Source organism: Pleurodeles waltl, chromosome 4_2 (assembly GCF_031143425.1).
Source record: "Pleurodeles waltl isolate 20211129_DDA chromosome 4_2, aPleWal1.hap1.20221129, whole genome shotgun sequence".
Lineage (NCBI taxonomy): Eukaryota > Metazoa > Chordata > Amphibia > Caudata > Salamandridae > Pleurodeles > Pleurodeles waltl.
Window position 1 is genome coordinate 614,285,415 of NC_090443.1, and position 23,376 is coordinate 614,308,790.

Below are 23,376 nucleotides of genomic sequence, written 5' to 3' on the forward strand. Positions count from 1 at the left end.
TGTTTCAGCTGAGGAAGTAACTGAGAAATTAGTTATTTGGTGGAAGACCTGGACACAGTTAGTCCAAACTGCTGACATACATCCTGTCAAGGCCAGTGCTTCAGTACCTGATGTGCAGAGAGTTGCCTAATACCCCCACCACTAAAGGCAATAAGAGGGCACATTAGTGGAACAAATGGACTTGGAACTACCTTGTAGGACAGCCCAGTCATAAAAAAATATTTTTCCTAGGCTCCGAAAAAAATTGCATCAGAGCTGCCTTCTGTTTAAGGCTTTTCCTGACTAGCCAGCTGCCTATTTTTTCAGGATTATTCACATATCACTCCTTGAAAATAATTTAGCCACATCGAAAGTATGACGTTGTGTATACAGCACACACAATTATTTACTAAAAGTAATTTTCTTTTTTCAGATTTAATAACATTTTTTGCCACAATTACAATTCAGCTTTATCTCAAATAAAAAGGTGTACATGAAGCCGAAATAATGATTTTCTAAAGCTATCAGCTGTATCTTTAAAAATTGACATCTTGGTTTATAAATGCAGTCAATCAAACAGTGCTCCTTGGCAATGGTCTGAAATAATAATGAGGCACATTGTCCACTAGTACTGGACTTGTTAGAAGCATTTAACAGTAGATCCTAGGGAAAACATTTGTATAAAGCTGAAGTGGGTATGGAAATTACACACTGACTCATAAAAGTAAAAAAATCACATGAACCTTGTGAATTTTCTTTGCGGTTTTTACTCTTCAAGTATAAATTTGCTCTTGAAGTTAGAGTACTTCACTCTTTTAACCTTAGAGATGCCCATCATGTTTGTATTCTTCCAATTTAACATAATAGTTTCCCACATGCTTTCTGCTGTATAATTCATATTCATTTTCTTGAGGTCTGCAAATGCTCATGAGAAGATCATTAAGTATAATAAGTATTCACAGAGTTGGCAAGATCAATCAAGTTATTAATTCAGTTCTTTCAGAGATTTTATTCTAAGACTGTCCAGCTACATGGTAGTTGAAGTTGGATTTTAATAGGTTTTGGGGCATGGCACACCAAACATTCACCAGTATGATGTTGGTGTAGTCTATACTTCTTTGATGGAGATTTGTATGTCCTGCAAAACAACTACTTTAGATTAATATGGATACCAGTTATATTTACATCTCAGCAATTTAGTTCCTCACCTGTCTCTGTTTCCCAATCAAGTCAAATGCTGAAAAGTGGCTGAGTGTTGGTTTACTAATAAGAGAATACTGAGCAATTTGCTTCCAGCCATACTCCTCTGTATGTAAATTAAGAATTTCTTTGCAAAATTACTGATCAGTGCACACTTTTGCAGTCAAGAGCTAGAGATGCCCTCTTAAATCTTTAGAGAAAATGCTGTTTGAGTAATATCCAATTTGTTATCACAGGCTTTTAAGAGGTATGCTCTGTGGCACCTCTGACCATGAGAAACATATAGCAATTTTAATTTGCTGTAGGGGAAATGCTCACTGAAAGACTTCATGGTTTGGAAATCTAAAGCTCCTTGGCAGAAACTAGTTTTCTTTTTTTAAGGAAAAAACAACCTTGACGCTTTTGTGAGGAGATGAAAGGAGGATCTTATAAATTGTTTTACCTAGGTCTTAAGGACATCACTGACACGTTTAGGAAAAAATAAACATTTTGGAAGTATCTTCATATTAATGAGATTTTTTTTTCTGTAACCTAGAATCTGTTTTTACCGTCTTGCAATGTCTAATTTGGTTAAAATTCAGTGAATAGAATTTTTGTAGGTTTCAGCAAATGTTGTTCACTAAATATCTTATAAAATCATCTTTTCAGATTATGTCATAATAGTGAATTTGATTCTTAAACATGAATCTTGTTAAGGGGGAAACATAAGATTTACTCCTGTGTATTTTATAGATAAAGCAACACATATAGATTTGAGCTCAAACAGAGCTGGAAGTGAGTTCTGAGGATTAGATAATGTCAGTAGCATGTTTTCTGCACAACACAGCTTAAGATGTAACTAAGCAAATTGGGATTCCTAGGATCCTGTCATAATTTTGTTATTGCAATTGCCAGATGCCCCAGTGCTAGAACAAAGGCCCTCATTATGAACATGGTGGTTCAGACCGCCATGCCGGTGGAAAATACCGCCACCGGCATGGATACTGCCGACAGTCAGCCTGACGATGGTGGAATACCTTACCCGAGAGGGCAGCGCTGCAAACAGCACTGCCCTGCCGATAAAGAACCCTTGCTCCTCCAGCCATTTCCTGGTGGGTTCCCCCACCAGGGAAAGGCTGACGGAAGGGGTGCTCCGGGACCCCCTGGGCGCCCCTGCACTGCCCATGCGCTTGGCATGGGCAGTGCAGGGGGCCCCGTGTAGTTCTCTGTTGCGCAGGCCACTGCCTGATTTACGGGCAGTGATCTGTCTGATGGGTGCTACTGCACCTGCCCCAGAGCAGCATTGACGACTGCTCCATGTGGAGCCGTTGGCAATGTCCCAGCCCTGCATTCTGCTGGCCCGGTGGGGTCTCAAGGGGGCTGGCAGTATATGAAAAGACCGCCAGCATGAACACAGCAGGGTTTCCTGACGTATTCATAATGACCCCCAAAGTGTCAATCTAGCTTCGTTCTTTTAGACTGAAGGATATTTCCCAACAAAATTGTATTGATGCAGACCCTGTTAAGACTACTATGCTTTTCTAATGTTTTCTCCAAAATTCATCTGATTAGGGTGGCCCACGAGAGCTGAATGTATTTTCAAAATGTTACCCAGAGACCTCTCATTTTGGATAGTGGGAAGCAGGCAATATGTGTGACCATATAACAGCAATGGAAATGTGAAATTGGTTATTCTTGTTTATTTATCTCATCAAGCTGCTATCTATTTTAGCAACTTATATGCCGCCAAGCACTCTTTAAATCTCACAAATGCTCAGTGCTTTGCTTTAACCTGTATTGCCCTGATGTCAAAAAGGCACATTGGAGAGCTCCACATTTGAGAAATTCTGAGCAACATTTCATTATTTTGGTCACTGGACATTAATGAAAAATAAAATGCATGGATATTTGTTGGGAGGGTGAGTAAATTTCAGATTTTGCTTCACCTGAGTATGTATGTGACACGTAATATAGAAATCAATTGACTGGCCACAATATTGTCACAAGCGGTACCAAACTGGACCTCAAACTGAAGTTGAGCCAAATCAAATGTTTTTCTTTTTACAATAAACATTATATAATATAATTCTTAATTTATGCAATCTATAACCGTTTGACTTTACTTGACTACATCGAGACATAAGCTAGAAAGGGAGTAAACTACACTGTATACTCAAAAAAATCAAGTGTTTTTTTAATTTTAAAAGAGGTGACAATTTGCATTTTAGTGGAACGAACATGGTGATTCCATGGTTTACACATACTTCAAAGACATCATTGTCCTTACACTTTGGGGGTTAAAATGTCATTCTAATTAGGCACTTGATGTTGCCAATGCTGCACATTTAACATTTCTGCATGTGCTTTCTGTGCTACAGCAAGATATTCTTGGTCTATGGTACACCAATATCAACCTTAATTCTTGTGGAAATTCCTAGTCCTTTTGTGGAGTGCTCCTTTGGCCTCCAATCAAGTTCTCTCTTTTGGTCATGAATTCTATTAGTTGACACAGACAAGTATTATTTTTATTTCATCCATAAATTACTTTTTGAGGCATAAAATGTTCACCTTGGCCACAAAATGATTTTTAACAGCTTTATTGAAAGATTTATTGCACAGTCATAAACGGTTTCGGGGTTGTGAACAGCTCTTGGTGAAGGAAACACTCTACTATATATTTGTTCAACTCTATTTCTATTCCACACGTTCATTATCCTCTCATCCTTAGAGGCTAATTGTATGGATTACACATTTTTGAGAGTTATATTCTACCATGAAAAAATTATAAGGGTGGAGAATCTTGTTTACACCGTGGTCAGAATTGGAATCACATCTGAAGTGCTTGTTATATTGCCAACTTGGTACATGAGCAACATACTACATATTTACTTTATTTGTTCGGAAGTATGTCATTTAGTGTTTGTAGTAAATATGTCCTGATGACGCTTAATAGAAAATTTGCCTAGGTTTATTACTGAAACTGTTGGTTGCATAGCAAAAGATATAGACCAAAAAGGCAGAACAAGCAATTCAATTAAATAGAGAAAAGTGCATAAGTACAATGAAGCATTATGAAAACTTGAATTAGTTAGTATAATGTAATTGATGCATATTGGATGTGTACATCTATTGCCGGCTATCCTGTGATATGCAGAACCTCTGTACTTTCTATCTTGCTAGCTTGCAGGAATAGGCAACATCATAAAATATTGCCAACAAATTAAATAGGATAAATTCCTGTTTAGATGTCTTTTTACATCAAGAAGTAAAAATATGCCTCTACATGCTTTCATGTGGTTATTCTTTAATTATGACCTTATGCAGCATTTATAGCCTGAGCATTTTCTGATAGAGAGATGGGATTTTTAAGTTAATTCTCAAATAAAATGAACTATTTGTTCCTGATAGAGACAATAGATGAATGGATCCTGCACTAAGAAGCGGGAGTGTGCACTTGATCAGCATTAATCTGGGCAACTGGAATTATGTGATTGTGCAGCAGTGACACTTTTTGCATATTATGGATGTGCTGCATTTGCCACATAATTCATCATCTACTGCATACTCTAAAGATTCTAACTAAAACATTGTTTGTAGATGAAACAGTTCAAAAGTTACTAAAAATGCAGCAACATCTGTTGCCACACAGTGGGTGGACCTTTACAAATTTTCACTGGTCACCTTTCTGCTATTTATTACTATATTTGGGTATTAAACTGGAGCTAATTAAGTGCAACCTATGCCCAAACAGCATAAACAAATATAAAGCTAAAAAAAATGTGTTAGTGTTAGTTTCCTCAGGGTTATTGCTTTGATTATTATTGATGCTGGAGTCATCAGTGGTAAAAAGAGACATAAACAATACATCTGCACTGCGAGCTCATAGAATGCATAACTACTTTGGATGTGTGTTTTGTTTTGCAATGCTTAAATACTCCTGTGTCTGCTGGCAATAAATGTAATAGAAATAGTAAGTGTAGTCTTTCCTGAATGAGCATCATTGTTGACCGTAAAATTATATTTTTTAATCCAGAACAAGTCACTGAACTAAGACAATGATTATGGGGAGACATGATGGTTCTGGTGAGGTGGGCAAATACACAAAAAAACTCAACTAATTAGTCACTCTTCACCTGTGTGGCATAAGAAAACAACAACGGTCTTTGGTAACATTGGGGGTAAATCTTGGAAAACCATCACTAACCTTCCAGACTCCACTTAGTTTTAGATAATAATGTAGGACATTAGCCTGATGGCTTCTAGATTCACAACAAAAGCTAGAATATTAAGACTGTGAGAGGAGATTGGAGTTTATCAAACAAAGTGAACGGAGATCTCTAATTTGTGGCAAAGATTGGTTAGGATCTGATGAAAATTGTGCAAGTTACTTATATAACTTTCTTGTTCTAGAAACATTTCACACACTCCAAATTAGGTGGACGCTATGTCTAATGTGTTTGCTTTCGTACTGAGGTCTGAGAATAATCCTCTTCAAAGCCTCTGGTTAATTCCATTAAATATTATATTATATATGTTTTACTGCTCCTTATTATCATATCTTATCATATCTCAAGAAATCGCTATTAAATTTACAAATACCCTACAACTATGGTAAAATGTTGCTTCAAATTTCAAACAGTACCCCAATTTTACAATACCTTTAGTGGATTGTCTTACCAGCTGTAGACCGTTAGTGGCTCATATTGGGTTTCAGTTAGCACAAATGTTTAGTGACCTAGTCTCGTATTAACAAATAGGTTGAGTGTGTTCTGTGACAGAAGTCCCATACCAACATAATGATGAGTGTAACAAGTTGTTACCAAGATACAAAATAATATATTAGAACAAGGAATAAATGTCCATTCAGTATGTTGGACAATTTTCTAATATGAGAGCTGATTATTTTTCTAATTAGATCCAGTTTTTATGCAAAAACTCTCTTAGTTATACTTCCAATCGCTTTCTTGGGTTACATATGAAGTGATACAGATGAAAGATCTAATCACAAAAATTGCATCACGTTCATGACATTTATGCACAACCAATGATTTCGCCAAAATGTTGCCTTCAAATTACACTAAGTGCAAATCAAGCTTTAATATCTATTTGAACCACAAACATTAAGGAGAAATGAATGAGAATTTAAATGAGGCAGAATACCAATTAAGTGTTGGTCCTCAATTTGGAAAAGAAATGTGTGTTCTCTGACCATAAGGAGCTACTTTTACATAAACAGGTTCATCACTTTTATTTGACTCCCTAAAAGTAGTTTTTTTCTTAAATAAGCTGAATTTTGACTCAATTATCATTTGAGAAATAGTGATATTGTTAATTGTTTTTGGTGCTTTGCAAACCTAAAAGCCAGATTCATAACCTGAAGTGTATGTTTACCTATGTGAATTGGGCCCTACATCTTTCCTGGAGAAAAGTGACCTTATTCTTGTCACTTATAATTTATAGATTGCTAGTGAATTTACCATTTAACATTTTACATTCAAATTTATGTTTGATATAACAGATCCCGAATTTCCAACTAGATCATTTATAACAGCCAAACATGTATATGCCAAATTATTTTTGAATCCAAACCTCTTGTTGTCAGTTATGTATGTTCTGTGCAAAATGAAACATTCAGTCCTGTCAAAACCTGCAGATCATTATTAAATAAATAATTGGCGATGCGTTCGTCCATTAGCCTTACCAGTGAAATTCGGTTTAAGACAGAGGACCCAGTGGGAACACTAATTGTACTTATTTCTGAAGTACCCAGATTCCCTGGGGGTGGGGGTTGGAGGTTACAGAGAGGCACTCTGCTATGCTGGCACAGTTCATAAACAAGTCTAAAACTAAAACAGAAGAAAGCACATAAATTAGCTTTTATTTTTGCAGATAACTGAATTGTTGGGGAGGGAATTACACCTCTGACCCATTTTTCATCACATGAACTATCAAAAATAAGAGCTTCCAACTTCAAAACACTTTTGTGGGCAAAATACTGTAATTTGCAACAGAAATTAATTTATTTGCGGACAAAAATTAATAAATTGTTCATAATTTCCTAATCAAACTCTGGTCAGTAAGAACCAGAGATCCCGTTCTAAATGAAGTTCAGCTTGTAAATGGCTGACTAGCTGGATAATGGCAGGGATCTGGGATCAAAACTAAACGGAGGCTGAAAAAAGAACTAGTCTTAAACAAACTAAGACAATGCTAACAAATCATAACTTGAACAAGTGAGCTATTTTAAATAATAATTGGCGAAGACATCAATCACATGGGTTTGATTGAATCTATTTTAGCTATTTTATTAAATTTGCTCTCATGCATTAGAATAGAGAGGAAAGGAGAGCCAGAGGACAGTCCTCAATCAATTGTTAACACCCAGGAACGCATTATACTGTCATGCTGCCCGGGGACATTTATTGAACAATCAAAATAAATGATGCGAAAGCCAAACCAAGCACTGGTATCTCATATAATCTTCACATCAAAGGGACAATGGGCAAAAATATTGTCCGGAGAGTGAACAGCTAGCGTTTTTGACATTAAGTAGATCGCTGTGCTTTACTGTGTGCATTTTATTTTGTTGCTGAATATCAGTGTTTCCTTTCTGTAGGGTATGTGCCTGCATTTTTTTTTAGCAATATATGGTATAAAAATTACAAAATAATTAGTACGTAGACTAATTGCAAAGCATCAATGCAAAGCATCAATGCCAATGCAGTATTAATAGGAAGCTTTCTTACTTAGCTTTTTCATGCAGTCCCTTAATCTGGTCTCCAAACCAAGCACCCTTTGATGGAGTTCCTCGTAGTCGTAGGCCCCAATTTCCTCCTGAATGGCAGTGAGGACTGCGGATAGGTTTCGTATTTCCTCTTTGAATTGGGTTATTATCTTGGCATCTGTTTTGTACTGCTCCAAAACTGGGATCAATGGGAGGAGTTCATCCATCTTGTCCTTAAGGTCCTACAGAGAACAAAGAAGTTCCACAAAATATCACCCAAATGTTCCTAGCTTTTGGATACTAAAATGCATTCTATTAATGTACACCCTGCCTTTTAGCAAGATCACAATTAATACTTATATTTCTCAACAATAAAGACTGATACCATGCTGAGATATTTTATTTGCTTTTCACTGATACACACAGTGAGGTAACCTGGTGTAGACATACCAATTTATCCAAAACGTTGACATCACTCTTTGAAGAGAAGGACAACTCACATATAACATTTGCAAATAAAAACATTTCTCCTGAAACAATTTACTTTATATATCCTTTAGAGCAAGCCATTCTTTAGTTGTTTAATCTTATTTTATTATTGCTGCAACAGTTGAATATCGCACCCATTCATCCAGGCAGAATGAAAATGCTCTCTAACCAGCAAACTTGCTTGTGGCAAGGAAGATAATAAAACAATTATGAAATGTTGGTCTTTTTTTAAAGAGTCTTAATTTGGACTGCACTTCCTTTAATAGGACTACTAAGCAAACCAGGATCAGGTATGTTTCAGATATAGGTTCCTTATCTCTAGAGCCAACTGACAGTGTCTCTGTATCCAGTGTAATCCAAATATTCCCACTATTTCCAGCAGTAATGTCTACCATGATTCCTCAACCTTTCATTTATACATAGTTTCAGTTCCATTGACTCTACATTTACCTCAGTCTGCTACCAGGTGCATTGTTATGGGTGTATTCTAGGAGTGTAGTAAGGATTTTATCTACCTATAGCACCCCAGTTTATAACTGTTTACAGAAGGGCCACAGGCACTTGAATAGCATACCCATAGCACTCATTCCATTGGTTTTATTTTGCACTTATTTAATGTGAAGTGGGAATTTCTATGTTAGCACAAGACAATAGATCTGTGAACTAAAGCATCATTTTGCTTGTCCACTTTTGTAATGTTGCAGATGCAGGTGCACAGCCAATATGGCTGTAAGAGATGTGCATACTGTGTGCCACACAGTGGGGCACATCTAATGTCCCACATTGGTTGAGGGGCAGTCATTAGGACCACTCTCAGAAAAGAATAGCCACCGACTTTGAGGACTCTTGAAGGGGGGGTCATTCCCACACTAAGGCAGAAAGCAGCTGTTTTGTTAAAGTATTGACAGTGCAGCATGAGCCACAATGTTAGTGTCTCTGAAAGTTGAATCAGCACCCAAGACTCTGCAGGGGGATCTCCCAACCCCTATGAGGGTTAATGGAATTTGTGAACACACCCATGTTGTAGGGGCCTTCAGGAAATCAACAAGAGTCCTTCATATAGAACAGCTGTCCCACAATTCTCTGCTTCATTCTTTCCAGCTGCGGCATGGTACCAGACGACCTCTGAGGAGTGACTGCACAATCAGGACCCCAAGAGATGTGCAGTGAGGATAAGGACAGAAAAACAGCAGAACTAGAAGAAGATGCCGCAGTAACTCTGCCATGCCATGAAGGGAAAGTGTGGAGAGATGGCACCACATCATACTGATCAAAAAAAGCAGCACTGCCTGTACCTGGTGGTTGCTGCCCTCCTGCCCTAGACCTGGAAAAGTTGAGTTCAATGTAGGACCCCATCCAGTGGCAGAAAAGCCACAAGTAGAAGGAAATGGTCCAATGAACCTCAGAACAAAGCAGAGGCCTTCTGGAAACACAGTCTCTTCTTTTCTACCACGAACCAGGCAGATTGAACTCAGCATGAATGGACTGTTAGTGGTGGCACTGTCATCCCTTCTACATGGGTGCATACAGCCTTCCAACTTGTGGCACCAGAGCAAAGCCAAGACATTGCTTCACAGCTGATGCACAGACAGCAAGGGCATCACCTGTTTGTTCATAAGGTGAGACAATAGAATTTTACAAACTTTGGGACAGTGTGGCTTATAAATACATTGCCCTGTGACAGTGAATGAACTGAGTTACCTATTAACATTGGCATGAATATCTTCTAAAAAGGACAAGGCTAATGCCAGAACCACAGTGATCTCAGAAAACTACTAGACTATAAAAATAATACCTGCTGCACTCTGCAGTGCTTCAGTGAGACTGATTTCACTGCCTTAAATAATCTCAAATGCACACTGCAGGCCTTCTTTGATATTCAGTGGGCATTAAAAGCATTCCTTTATTTAAAATGCACATTGCTTGCATTTTTCAAAAACAATTGTATATATCTAAAATGGAAAAGTCATGGTTTCCAAGTGGAACACAAGCTTCAAACGGATAAGTCACATTTTAAAAATAATTCAAGGGCTACAGCTTACATGTATTTTGATTTTCCAAAGTGTATCTTCCACATTAGACAAAAAGCACATTATTAATGCCCATCAAAGAAAACATAGAAAAACAATTACGGTGATGCATACAAAACCTGCAAAGAGACAGTAAATGTATTGGGAGTTTTTGTGCCATAGACACAGAAGAAATTCTCCAAAGGTAGACAATGTTCAAGCAGCCTTGACATAGGAAACCAATCCAAAATTATGAGAACGTAGGCCTAGATCTTTTACATGCATTAGGTAAAATTTGTTGCAATTTGCGCACCAATTGTTATCAAAATATTGCTACTTTGCTAACCAATTGTTGTACTGGTAGGTCAGTTCACAAAATACTGATTCATAGTGGATTGCAACACAACCAAGCACGTTAATATTATTAAAGTAGGTCTCGAATTATGACTCACTACAATTCATTTTCATCATAGGGATGATGGCCTGCCTGGGTCAACGACCACTATGTCTGTGACTTCTTGTAGATAAAGTAATTATTTAAAATTTAAAAAAAACATGCATCTCATGTTCCTTAAAGGAAAATGTGATGTGTTAAAAAAATGAAATGTTTCTCAAAACAATTTTAGTAGCACTACTCATACAAAATGTTTTTTCAACATTCACAAACAGGAAAGGGTCTCTTCAGTTTAATCTGTGTTCCCCTCTGAAGAGATGGGGTGGAAGGGCTGCAGAACTTGTGGCAGCTATATGAGAACCAATATTTGAGGCTGCCCTGGGCCTGCCCTCCTTATCATCACGGGTACTATTTGTAATCCTGAACTTCCCCCTACAAGTCAATCAGATCAGGTGCATCATTCTGATCATTTCACTAGAAGAATACAAATACTACACACCACACTTAAGATGTATTAGATTTTCCTATGACACCAAATGACTGACAGCAGTGTCCGCAGTGACGTGGGGCCAGGTCGCAATCCTCTCTCCAAGTATTTAGCCTCTCCAAGTTGGGTAGATGGTTTCATGCATGCAATGATGGGAATGCAGCTCATTACATCCTGAGACAGCCATGTAGATCACGGATTTAGCCAAAAGAAACAGTGATGGTCCCCTTGCATGTTAGAAATATGCGGCAAGCTAGTTGATAAGGCCCTTCCCTTTTGGCAGCTCTTTTTAGGTTGAGCCCAGGCAGTGCACATGTGCTGTCTCTCAACATGTTATAATGTACATCTGTGGCCTTGCGCCATGCCCATCTCACGCGATCACCTTTATCCGATCCTTGGCCTGCCTTTCTAAATTCCCTTGATTTTGCAAGTAAATGCTTTACATTTGTCTCGCCTTGAGGCTGCTTTGTTAACGCCTTGAATACTGAACCTGTTACATGGATTATTGCATGATAGGCCATATTGCTTAGTGTGGCAATACATTTTTCTTTTGACTCGCCACTTTGCGCTGCATGGCCGTATGTTGTTTCTTCTTGTTCCTTGTTTTGGGCATGCCGCTGTTTCTTTGTTGTCTGCACACAAAGGCTTCGGGCTGAAGAGGGGTTCTTTTTTATTTACTTAATATTTTTGTTTTCAAAAGGTTAATGTAGTGCAAACTGAATCGGAGAAGTGCTTTACATGAGTACGTAAAGTTTCATATAGCGCGAACTCGAACAGCGGAGCGCTTTACATGAGTAAAGTTCCATAAAGCGCAAACTCGTTCTGATGAGAGTTTTATATGACTTCAACTTACGTACAAGTTTAGCAGTTTAAAAATATACAGTATACCTGCTAGGCCTGAAATGTGTAAGGCACTGTGCCCTCTAGGGGCTGCATATATGGTTACGCTGCATTACTTTCTGGCATATTGTTTTCATCTCATTAGGCCCTCTAGGAGCTGACTATGTGGTTACATGACCACGTTTCTTACAAATGCTTTTTTTTATTATGGTGTCCTCTAGGGGCTGTTCTGAGCATTACAGTCAAGATACTACAATATTCGTTGCACTCAGAAACTCGCCCCATAATGCTTTGCGTCGCAGTCCTTTTACAAAACATTTTTCCCATAGCTCATCATGTGCTTCTCCTAGGACAATGGGGCCACCGTCAAAATGTTCAGCACGATGCGTTTCTGTCTAGGTCATCTCTGGGTCCCCACACTATGTTCTGTGGGGGCCAAAGGAGTAACCTCTCCCATCATTCAGTGTCTTTATATGTTCTCTCATGGCTGGAACTTTTGTTTTGCAGCTGGGATTAATTTGTGTTTTAAGAGCTCTGTTTTGCAATAGGATTGTAGCAGGTTTTTTAAGTCTGAAAATATGTAAAGCACTATGCACTCTAGGGGCTGTATATATGGCTACATTGCATTACTTTCTGCAATTTTGTTTTCATGACATTATGGCCTCTATGGGATGACTATGGTTACATGACCATGTTTCTTATTAATGCTACTTTTACTATGGTGTTCTCTAAGGGCTGTTCTGAGCACTACAGTCAACATACTAAAATATCCGCTGCACTCAGAAACTTGCACCAAAATGCTTTTCAGGGCTTTCCTTTTACAAAATATTTTTTGCCCACAACTCACCGCAAAACATGCTCTTTCCATCTAGGTCATCTCTTGGTCCCCACACTAAATTGGGGAGGGGACCTCAAAATAATAATATAAAAAAGTATAATAAATAATGTCAATTTTTTCTGCAAATAGAGGAAGAAGGTATATGGAAGTGATTTAGTTATATGCAGGGCCACTGGAATTATGTGGCAGAAAGAACGAAATTATGCGGTAGGGTTGACCAATTTATGTGCAAAAAAGGTCCAGTTATGCATTTATAATGCCAGTAGCTCTAACTGATGCAAGTGAGAGACCTAACGCATTGCAAATGTTTGGTTTTTATTTGCTACTGCCTGAACAATAGCAAAGGCAGCCCATGGAAAGAAATGAGAACAGTTATCTGACTTCTCATCAGAGCAGCAATGAGGAGGTTACTTTCGTTTAACGTTAAAAATTGTGAACTATTTCACTGTGGTAGGTCTTCTTTGACGACTTTGTCACATGGGTCTGACGAGATGCTTCAAGTACTCAGCTACATATTTCTTGAAAGTAGCCATTTTATAATAAAAGGGGCAAATATCTCTGTATTGCTGCTATCACTGTGGGATCGGGAGCTATTTATTCATATCCGCAGACCTTTGCACCCAGGAGCACAGAAATTGGCAGAAAGAGCGTGTAGAGTAGATGCAGTAAGTGGTTCACGATATAACACTTGAACGTTCCTTGAAGTGCAGGCAATTGGATTTGGTAGCAATCATAGAGAAATTGGACAAGATTTGGAGAGTTTCCCTCTCTGTACATCTGCTGGACCACAGCATACAATACTTAACTTCTCTTCATCAGTCAGCTTCTTCAGGTGTTCTATTACCTTCCTTTACATCATCCCGCTTTAGAAGTACAAAACAAAGTGCTTCTTCATCATAGAAATGAATCACAAGAAACTGTCCAACTACTCTTCCGGAAATTGACACGATATAATTCTCAGAGCTTTCATAAAACACTCCCCTAACTCTCAAAACAAATCTAAGAGGCTGCCTGATGTACAGTTCATCTAATTCTGTCTTATTAAATCTGTAGTGCCGGATACATTTTAGGGGCATACAGCATCGTATATGCTTGAGTTCTATATCTGAAGGATGCATCTTTAAAAAAGATGGAGTTTATTTCATTGGTACTTCTAGTAAGTATAATTATGCCGACCAAAATGCATGTGTGCAGTACAAAACAGGGGCAGTACCAGACCCATATCCATAGTAGACAGAATAGTAAATAAAACTACCTACATGACCAAGATGCTGTTGTGTGTTTGTGCACATTTTCCACTGATTTATAGGAAAGAATATACCACAAATCAGCACATCTACGAGTCAGGATTGCAAGGAAACCCGCACAATAATACGTTTTCCTGTTGTAGGGCAAGGAGATGAAATAAAGGTTAAAATAATATATCTAGGGATAGAGCACATTTATGGTACTGTGGATACTCTAGGCACTAATATCACTCTCGATATTACTCTTGATCTAAATATAACAACGATATTTTTATCATGCACTGCTAATCCCATACAATTGTGCAGCCACAAGCCATTAACTAATCAGAATGGCGTCCTGCATAAACCCGGTATATCTATGCAACCATTTTACACCTCAGGACAATATGAGGAAAATCCATCGCATTGCCAGCACTGGTCAGTTTTACCCAAACCTGCAAAAGGTCAAAATCAAATCACGAAAAATACTTGTAGCATGGTCCCATGAAAGGGATAGCATCTGAGACGGTCAATATCATATTGTACAAAGCTCATCCACTTCTTGGCAGTTAACAGTCTGATCAATGTTAACAACTCTAAAATCTTTGCAGCTCAACAACGGTAGAAATATCAAAAGCTAGCCAATACCCATGCCACTTCAGTGATTTATTTCCTAATAGTACCAACACATTCACATACAATGCAATAATCTATCACACAGGTACTGATACAATTGGTGGTCTGGTCTATGAGAGTAGGCTCCACTGGTGACACCAGCACTGACAACCTGTTTGCTGCACCTACAAAGAATACAATGATGAGATGGGGTCTACATGTGTGTGATGTAAATGTGCATGAGTCTGGGGTGTCATTATCAATGGTCACGATGTTGGAAGTGTATTCAGTTGTTGCTGCACTGCTTTCTTCGTTTATGTTTATGTTATTGCAATGTTCATTTATTCAATATAAACCTTTTTTATGTGTGCTCTGTTCAAAATAAGAACTTTTTTTGTTTCCTTGCTTTCCTTTTTGCATTGTCACTTGCTAGATGGGTTTGTTTTTTTGGTAGCTGGGTTTGTAAAACATACTATTCACTACTACATACTATGAAGTTGGAAGTTTAAAATGTATGCACAGATTATGTTTGTTGTTTTTGATTTTTATGAATTGTTCATTTGCAGTCTTCACCTTTGCTGGTGGATGTGGTTGTGCAAAATGTGTATTTTTGAGGGCAGGGTCTCCCAATTTTGTTGGTTTGTAACTGCTAACATTCGTCCGGTTTGATCAGTGTGATAATCTCATTCCTGTGACATTATTGGGAAATTTGGGACAAAACTGGCCCATCGATTTTGTAATCATTTATTGTTTTCCCTTGATCCATTTCTACCGGCCTTCTTCTCAAATACCTGCTTCTCTTGGATCTGGCTTCTCTGGACCACCTCAACAACATTTAATTACTTTTACACATTCACAACATGATGTATTATTGCCAAATCAGTTGTACCATCAGGCAAGGTTTTGCAGACTCCTCTAAACTCAATTAGTAGACAAAAGTCAAAGGGTACTCTACTTTGGCTGATGCAAACTCTTTCAATCAGTGGCCAAAACCTCCACCTTTTTCTTTATATTAACCTGTCGAAATGAGGTTTCTAATCTATATGGATTTCGTTCCTTTGCCTCCTATTTAATATCTTTAACCCCATTTTTCTTGTAGTACTCAAAAGAATATATGCACAGATATTCTGCACTTCCTGTCCTGGGGGTATGCAGCCCTTTGTTTAGGAACAGGATGCAGGCTATTCAGGTGTAATTGAGACTGAGTCCAGCTCCTTCCTCCCATTCTTCATAAGATGGCTTTTCAAGTGACACCTAAGCTCACATTTTGTGTGGCTGTCTAGGAGGAATACACAAAGGTTGCCCCATGGGTGACTAGCTACACTATAGCAGTACCGATTGATTGATTGTTTGACAAAGGGGTTAACTAGCTACTACACTCAGTCATGTGACCAGAGCTTATAAAATGTAATAAGGCAACTTCAAAGTTATCATTTGGAAGAGATAGGCCTTGAAGTGGTGGAAAACGAATTTACAGGTTTTTCACCACCAGCAAATGTAAAACTAAAAAGTACATGTTCTACTTATTTAATGCATTGTACCATGCCCTGTGGGATGTCAAGGGTTTACACTCGGGAAGACCTATATGTATTAAAAAATTAAGGTTTTGGCCTAGCGAAAGGGTTATTTTGTCAGGTCAAAATGGCTGTTCACTGTCACACCTGAGACAGGAATACTTAAGTGGGGAGCACAATCAGTGCTGCAGACCCACTATTAGCATTTAATTTACAGACCCTAGGCACAAGTATTTCACTTTACTAGGGACATATCTGTAAATTAAATATGCCAAAGGTGGTAAACTAACATTACCATGATTTCAGAGGAAAGAGCACACACGTAAGCATTGTTTGGCAGTGGTAAAGTGTTCAGAGTCCTAATACCAGCACGTGACAACCAGGCCAAAATTTTAATTTTTAATACTTACAAGGTACCCCATGTTTGGCCCTAAAGGCTGATCGGACAGGGTGCACTCTGTTTAAAAAGTAGGACATGTGTGTTTATGTTCAACACATCCTGGCAGTGAAAAGTTCCTAAAGCCATTTTTCACTGGTGTAGGGCTTATCTTTCCCATTGACTAACACTGGATACTTAAGTACATTTAATAAGTGCTAACTGTATATTGGGAGCAGATTGAGATATGCTGTTTACACTCAAACAAATTGTAATTTAAAATCCCATTTAACGGTAATGTCAGATTGTAAGTTAAAATATGGGAAATGCCTATTTTAGAAAGTTGGCATTTTCGTGTCCATTTGATTTGTGCCTTCTCTCAGTGTCCTGGGTCAGATGACTATGAATGGCTCGGCTGTTTAGGGTTTATTGCTTTCAGACAGTAACAGAAACAGGGTTCATGTGTGGACAGGATGGTCCATCCTGTCAGGATGGTTGGGGGAGAAGCTGTACTCATCCCTCTTGTTTCAAAGGGATTTGTCTCCTGCACACACAAAGAATCATGGCACTAGAACTACCATTATCTTTTGTCACCTCAGGCAGTTTTGAGCCTTGGCAGGGGAAGGTAAGAACTTCGCCAACCAAATGTGGGGGAAGGACAGAGAATTCCTCCACACAAAGGCTAGCACCAAGTATAAATGTAGGACCTCCTTAGCCACTCTACATAACACTCCTGTACCAGTGGACGTTACAGAAGAAGGAATGCACTGCTGCCAGAGGACTACCACCTTCATCCCAGGCTAGATGGAGTGGCTCCAAGGGCCAGCTGGATGACCTCCATTGTGAGCTACAGGGACACAGCACACTTCAGAGGCCTCCATATTACAGCTAAATGACCTGTTGCAACTGGATCTGCCTGAGCCCCACTAGCCTTTGGTGGAGGGAGCCCATAATCCCCAAGAGTTGCCTCTCCAGGTCCTGGACCCTTGGTTGTCCTCAGAGTCTAATCCTCCTAAAGAAAGGTAGGTCTGGGCAGAATTAGCGGAGTCTCATTTCGTGGAATTCTGAAGAATTACATACAAAATTCTGCGGAATTATGTTGAGGGGTGGAGTAAGCAGGTTGCAGAGACAAGCAACAGAATCCGGTACACCTCAGTATACGCAGTGCCATTAACAATATGCACGCTCCTGCAGCGTGGTGGACTTGCACTGCCCGCACAGTAAACCTGAAATAAAGGTCTCCCATGCTGCTGGTCTGCCACAAAGTGAGGCAATTGGCCATGCATTCCACAGTTCCCATGCATTCAAATGTATGCTCTTTTGTACAACAATAAACAATGTCATTCACTGGAGAAGATAGCGTAATGATTCCAGCCCACACCGACCCCGGGGGATCATGGTGGGTTCTGGCCTGATACTGAAGGGGCCTGTGCCACTGTATTTTCCTCCCTTCTCCACTGCTGGCACCAGTTTGATTTTACGAGCATGCAGAAAATTACACAACCCTGACTTCACCCTATACGCACTCTCATTGGATAATCTTTTTAGAGCACTTGTGGTTGGACAAGCTTCCTCTATACTGGTTGGACAAGCTTCCTCTATGCATGCTCCAGCCATGTGCACTGCTGAAGCACTGCAATTGCCCTGGTTTTGTTGCTTGGTCTTATAGTTTGCATGTCTATGCCTTTTTGACCCCCTCAATCCTCATAAATCCTTGCCACCTCTGTGCTCACATCCCCAAAAATCTCATTAACTTCCACACACTCTTCAGAATAGTGTTTACCCTTGTTAGCCTGGCACCAAAGAAACAGTAGCCAAAAACAAGAATGTGCACTCGAGCTAAGAAAAGGCCACCTCACATAAAATATTGACTTCGCACATTTGAGTAACTTTCTCTTATTATGCAAAGACGAGTTTTAAAACTTGCAAAATTTCTCCTTGTTAGAGGTGGATGCTTGACCTCTCCGGGGTAGGGTGCTACCACTTGACAAGCTTCAGGAAAGAGGTGACAGCCAACTCATTATTGATTTAAGAACAGTACCCTTGGAGGAGGTCCAAATAGGTTTAGGAGCTAGCAATTAGATGTTAGGTCTCCAAGCCCCCAAGCAGAGCCCCGGCTGCCTCCCTACAAAATACAGATGTACAGGAGACAGGAGAAAGGGAGGGATGGCCTTTCTGGCTAGCTGTTGTGAGTAGGGCCGCATGGGCAGTCAGATGAAAAGTTCCTCAGGCGTGGCATGAGGCCCATCTGCTTGATAGGTACCCATGTAATTTACAGATTTTTTTAATGAATCAAATGCATGAAAACATCAAATAGATGTTTTAATTACTGTTCTTCAGGGGAATGCTGTGCAAGTGTGAACCCTGCCTCAGGTCTAGGAGGGGCAGAATTATCTGACAATGGACTACGAGTAGGCAACTAATCTGCTTCCCTCTTGTATAACACAGTGGCAGTAATCTCGTTTGCTATTTTCAAACAATAAATGTTTCTAAGGCTGGCCTGGTAGTTACTGTATTTACGCTGCACAAGATCATCTCTTACCATTGCTTCCCAATCCAGTTTCGGTTGATGTCATGCAGCCTGTCACCGGTTGTTCACTGGTGTGTTAACTTAACATTTCATTCATTATGTGACTAACTTCAGTGTCTCAAGATGCCAGTCAAAGGGGTGGATAATTATCAAGCAGGGCTGCCTTTTACACTCCACGCACACCGGCTGAGTAAGCAAGGGCTCATTAAAGCCAGCTTTTATTTCACTGCAGGGAAATGCACACTGACAAGAATGAAAGAGAAGGGAGCACTCCTTTAAACTGTTAAGCTTAGTTTCAAGGTATATGAGCATGGCTGATTTCTAATTCCGCTTGCAGAGCAGCAGAATGTTATTAGTAACTCTGCATTACTCATGAGTAACGCACAATTAATAAATTCCTCCAATTCCATTGACCTCACCCCTGAAGAAAAGGTGAACAATTCACGAGCTTGGGCTCCTTGACACCACAAATATGCTTGTTGATGCCAAGAATGTACCACCTGCAATGACCACCTGTTAGAAAGGGGGTCTCTGGTTGACAGTCAAGTTACCCCCTATCCAAGCAAGGACCCTCTCATGCAATTAACCGCCGCTCACCCCCTTGGTAGCTTGGCACGAGCAGGTATGCTTAACTTCAGAGACAAGGTGTACAGTATTTGTACCACCACATACAGTAACTCAGTGAAAACACTACAAGATGACACAACACAGGTTTAGACAAATAGAGAATATTTATCTAAACAATAAAAAGACCAAAACGACAAAAATCCGACATACACAAGTCAAGTTATGAATTTTTAAAGATTAAACTCAAAAATAGCGCTTAGAAACACAAAGGGCCGTATTTATACTTTTTGACGCTAAACTGCGCTAACGCAGTTTAGCGTCAAAAAAATTTGCGCCGCTAACGTCATTCTGAAGCGCCATGCGGGCGCCGTATTTATTGAATGGCGTTAGCCGGCGCAAGCAGACCGGCGCTGCCTGGTGTGCGTGTAAAAAAAACACGTACACCAGGCAGCGCCGGCGTTGGGAAAAGTGGCGCTAGGGCGTCTTAAAAATGGTGCAAGTCAGGTTGACGCAAAAAATCGCCTCCACCCGATTTGCGCCATTTTTAACGACGCCCAGACGCCATTTACATGACTCCTGTCTTAGTAAAGACAGGAGTCATGCCCCCTTGCCCAATGGCCATGCCCAGGGGACTTATGTCCCCTGGGCATGGTCATTGGGCATAGTGGCATGTAGGGGGGCACAAATAATGCCACCCAAAAAAAAAAAAAAAAAAAAAATTTATACTTACCTGAACTTACCTGAATGTCCCTGGGATGGGTCCCTCCATCCTTGGGTGTCCTCCTGGGGTGGGCAAGGGTGGCAGGGGGGGTCCCTGGGGGCAGGGGAGGGCACCTGTGGGCTCATTTTGAGCCCACAGGCCCCTTAACGCCTACCCTGACCCAGGTGTTAAAAAGTGGCGCAAATGCGGGGTTTTTTGACCCGACCACTCCCGGGCGTGATTTTTGCCCGGGAGTATAAATACGACGCATTTGCGTCGCCGCCATTGTTTTAGACGGGAACGCCTTCCTTGCATCTCATTAACGCAAGGAAGGCGTTCACGCAAAAAAATGACGCTATTTGCCCATACTTTGGCGCTACACGCGTCTAACGCCAAAGTGTAAATATGGCGTTAGTTTTGCGCCGAATTTGCGTCGAAAAAAACGACGCACATTCAGCGCAAACGGAGTATAAATATGCCCCTAAATGCTTCGATGAGGTGATAACACAGCATCGTGGCGGAGTCGTTCCCAACAATCTGACGCCAATGGTACCGGGTACGAAGTCACACAGACCCCCAGGTACAGTACCTTAGTAAACTGTGAGAACAAGTCGGTGCGTGAAGTCGGGGATCGCGGCATCACTGATTCCGAGGCGGCGGAGGTTCCAGTGCTGCAGGGCGAAGGAGCCGAGGCATCACGAATAGGCGTTGGGTCCTTGCTGTGGAGCAGTGGAGGTGAGGCGGTGTCAGAGCAAAGCGCTGAATACGCGCACTTTGGGCGGAGTCGATACCCGGCGGTCACGACGTGGTGCAGCGACTTCCACGGAGTGCGGACTTCAGTCGGGCTGCAGCGATGTCAGGCCTGCGAGGACCATGGAGACGGTTGCAGGCAGCGTCACGGGATTCGGCCGGAGTCATCCAAAGCCGGTTTTCTTGGATTTTCACCAGCTTCTCCTTTCCAGGGTCTGGATAGGACACCACTTGTAAGGGCAGGAGTCTCAGCAGAGAGTCCAGATGCTGGTAGGGGAAGTCTTTGATGGCTCTGAGACTTCAGAACTGGGAGGAAGCTCAGTCCAAGCCCTTGGAGATTCTTCGCAAGCAGGAATATACCAAAAAGTCCAGTCTTTGTCCACTTTCACAGGCAAAAGCAGCAACTGCAGGATAGCACAGTCACAGGCAGGGGCAGCACTTCTCCTCAGCTCTTCTCCTTGGCAGAGGTTTCTCTTGATTCCAGAAGTGATCTAATTTTCAGGGGTTTTGAGTGCTCTTCTTATACCCCTTTCTGCCATTGAAGTAGGCCTACTTCAAAGGAAAGTCGCTCTTGTTTGTGAGATCCTGCGTTTCCCAGGCCAGACCCTAGTCACACACCAGGGGGTTGGAGACTGCATTGTGTGTGGGCAGTCACAGCTTTTTCAGGTGTTAGTGACCACTCCTCCCCTCCGTCCCAGCACATATGGCTCATCCGGATATGCAGGCTACCACCCGAATCCCCTTTGTGTCACTGCCTAGAGAGAGGTGCAAACAGCTCAACTGTCAAACTGACCCAGACAGGGAATCCACAAATAGGCAGAGCCACCAAATGGTTTATGGATCAAATCTGTTTATTTGCATTTCAATTATAAAACATCACCGACGCAATGCAGAAGAATGATACAGTTACATTAGCATAAAGCTTGTTCCATGCGCAGCGACAGAAAACCTTAATACAAAAATCAACTTTGTTTCCCCGCGGCTAGCGGATAGTACAAAAATCAATCGATCCCAGGCCCCATTACAGTACAGTACAGATCTTGTATATACATCTCTAATGCAGATTCGCCCCCACTCACTCAATTCAAGTTCAGAACTCTCAAATAGGTCGGACATGTCAATTCTGAAAACTCCCCCGACAGTATTTGAAAGAAAGGTTGCCATAGTTCCTTAAAGATCTCACCCCGCTGCTGAGAGATCAAAGTAAGCTTTTCCATAGCGACGATAAACCAGAGCTTATGTAGCCATGACAGTACCGTCGGGATCTGGTCAGTCCCCCACACGGTTAGCAACAACTGTAGTGCCGCATTTAAAGCTAAGGCCATCTGCCAACCCTTCAATGATCTCAGGGGGAAAGTGAGAGGGTTGGGAAGGCCAAGCAAGATGTACGCAGGGAATCTAGGGATCCGAGTGTCAAACGCCATGTCGATTATATCTATTATTTCCTCCCAGTACCGGTGAAGCTTAGGGCAGTGCCATAGTAAGTGGACAAGTGACCCCAAACCCACACACCCCCTCCAACATAGGCTATATTTAGCGGGATCCCAAGCGTGAATCCTTGCTGGGGTGTAGTACCAAGAGGAGGCCACCTTATAGGCTGTCTCTGTACCTGCTGCATTGTAAGCTGTGTGGTGTGCCCTGTAGAAAATGCTATCCCGCTCCACGTCTGAGAGCTCGCTCTCCAGCTCCCTCTCCCCCCTCAGCTGGCCCCTAGTCTTAGGCAGGCGGGCCTCCCCCCGCAGAAGAGCGTAAAGCTCCGAAATCACATGGTTATCCACTTTTTCATTAGAATCCATTTTTCAAACGGTGTTAACGGCCTGTCTATTAATGTTCTATTAGCTGGTATCAGGGCCCAGTGTCGTATTTGATAATACATCATCCCGTCAGCCTCGGTTAGGCCGTATGTCTCCCTAAATTGGTCAAAGGGGATCACTCCCTGCTCGTCGAATAGGTATCCTACCCTTTTACAGCCCCCTTCATGCCATTGACGCAGTGCCTCCGACTGAAGACCCGGAGCAAAATCAGGGTTCGCACCCAGGGGGGTCATCGGGGACGGAAAGGTCATCAAGCCCAACCTGTTAGCCACCCGATCCCACACCCTCAACGAGACCTCCGTGACCGGGGATACATACAACCCCGCGCTCTGTGACGGCACCTAA

At 41.0% G+C, this 23,376-nt stretch overlaps 1 protein-coding gene across 2 annotated transcripts in view; it reads right to left on the minus strand.

Moving 5' to 3' along the window:
- Positions 1-23,376, minus strand: part of OLFM3 (olfactomedin 3) — a 645,496-nt gene that overhangs the window by 32,095 nt on the left and 590,025 nt on the right. For both annotated transcript variants that reach the window (XM_069232188.1, XM_069232187.1), the window contains exon 4: positions 7,905-8,124. In XM_069232188.1, the coding sequence (XP_069088289.1) occupies positions 7,905-8,124 (220 nt within the window). The remainder of the gene's footprint in view (positions 1-7,904; positions 8,125-23,376) is intronic.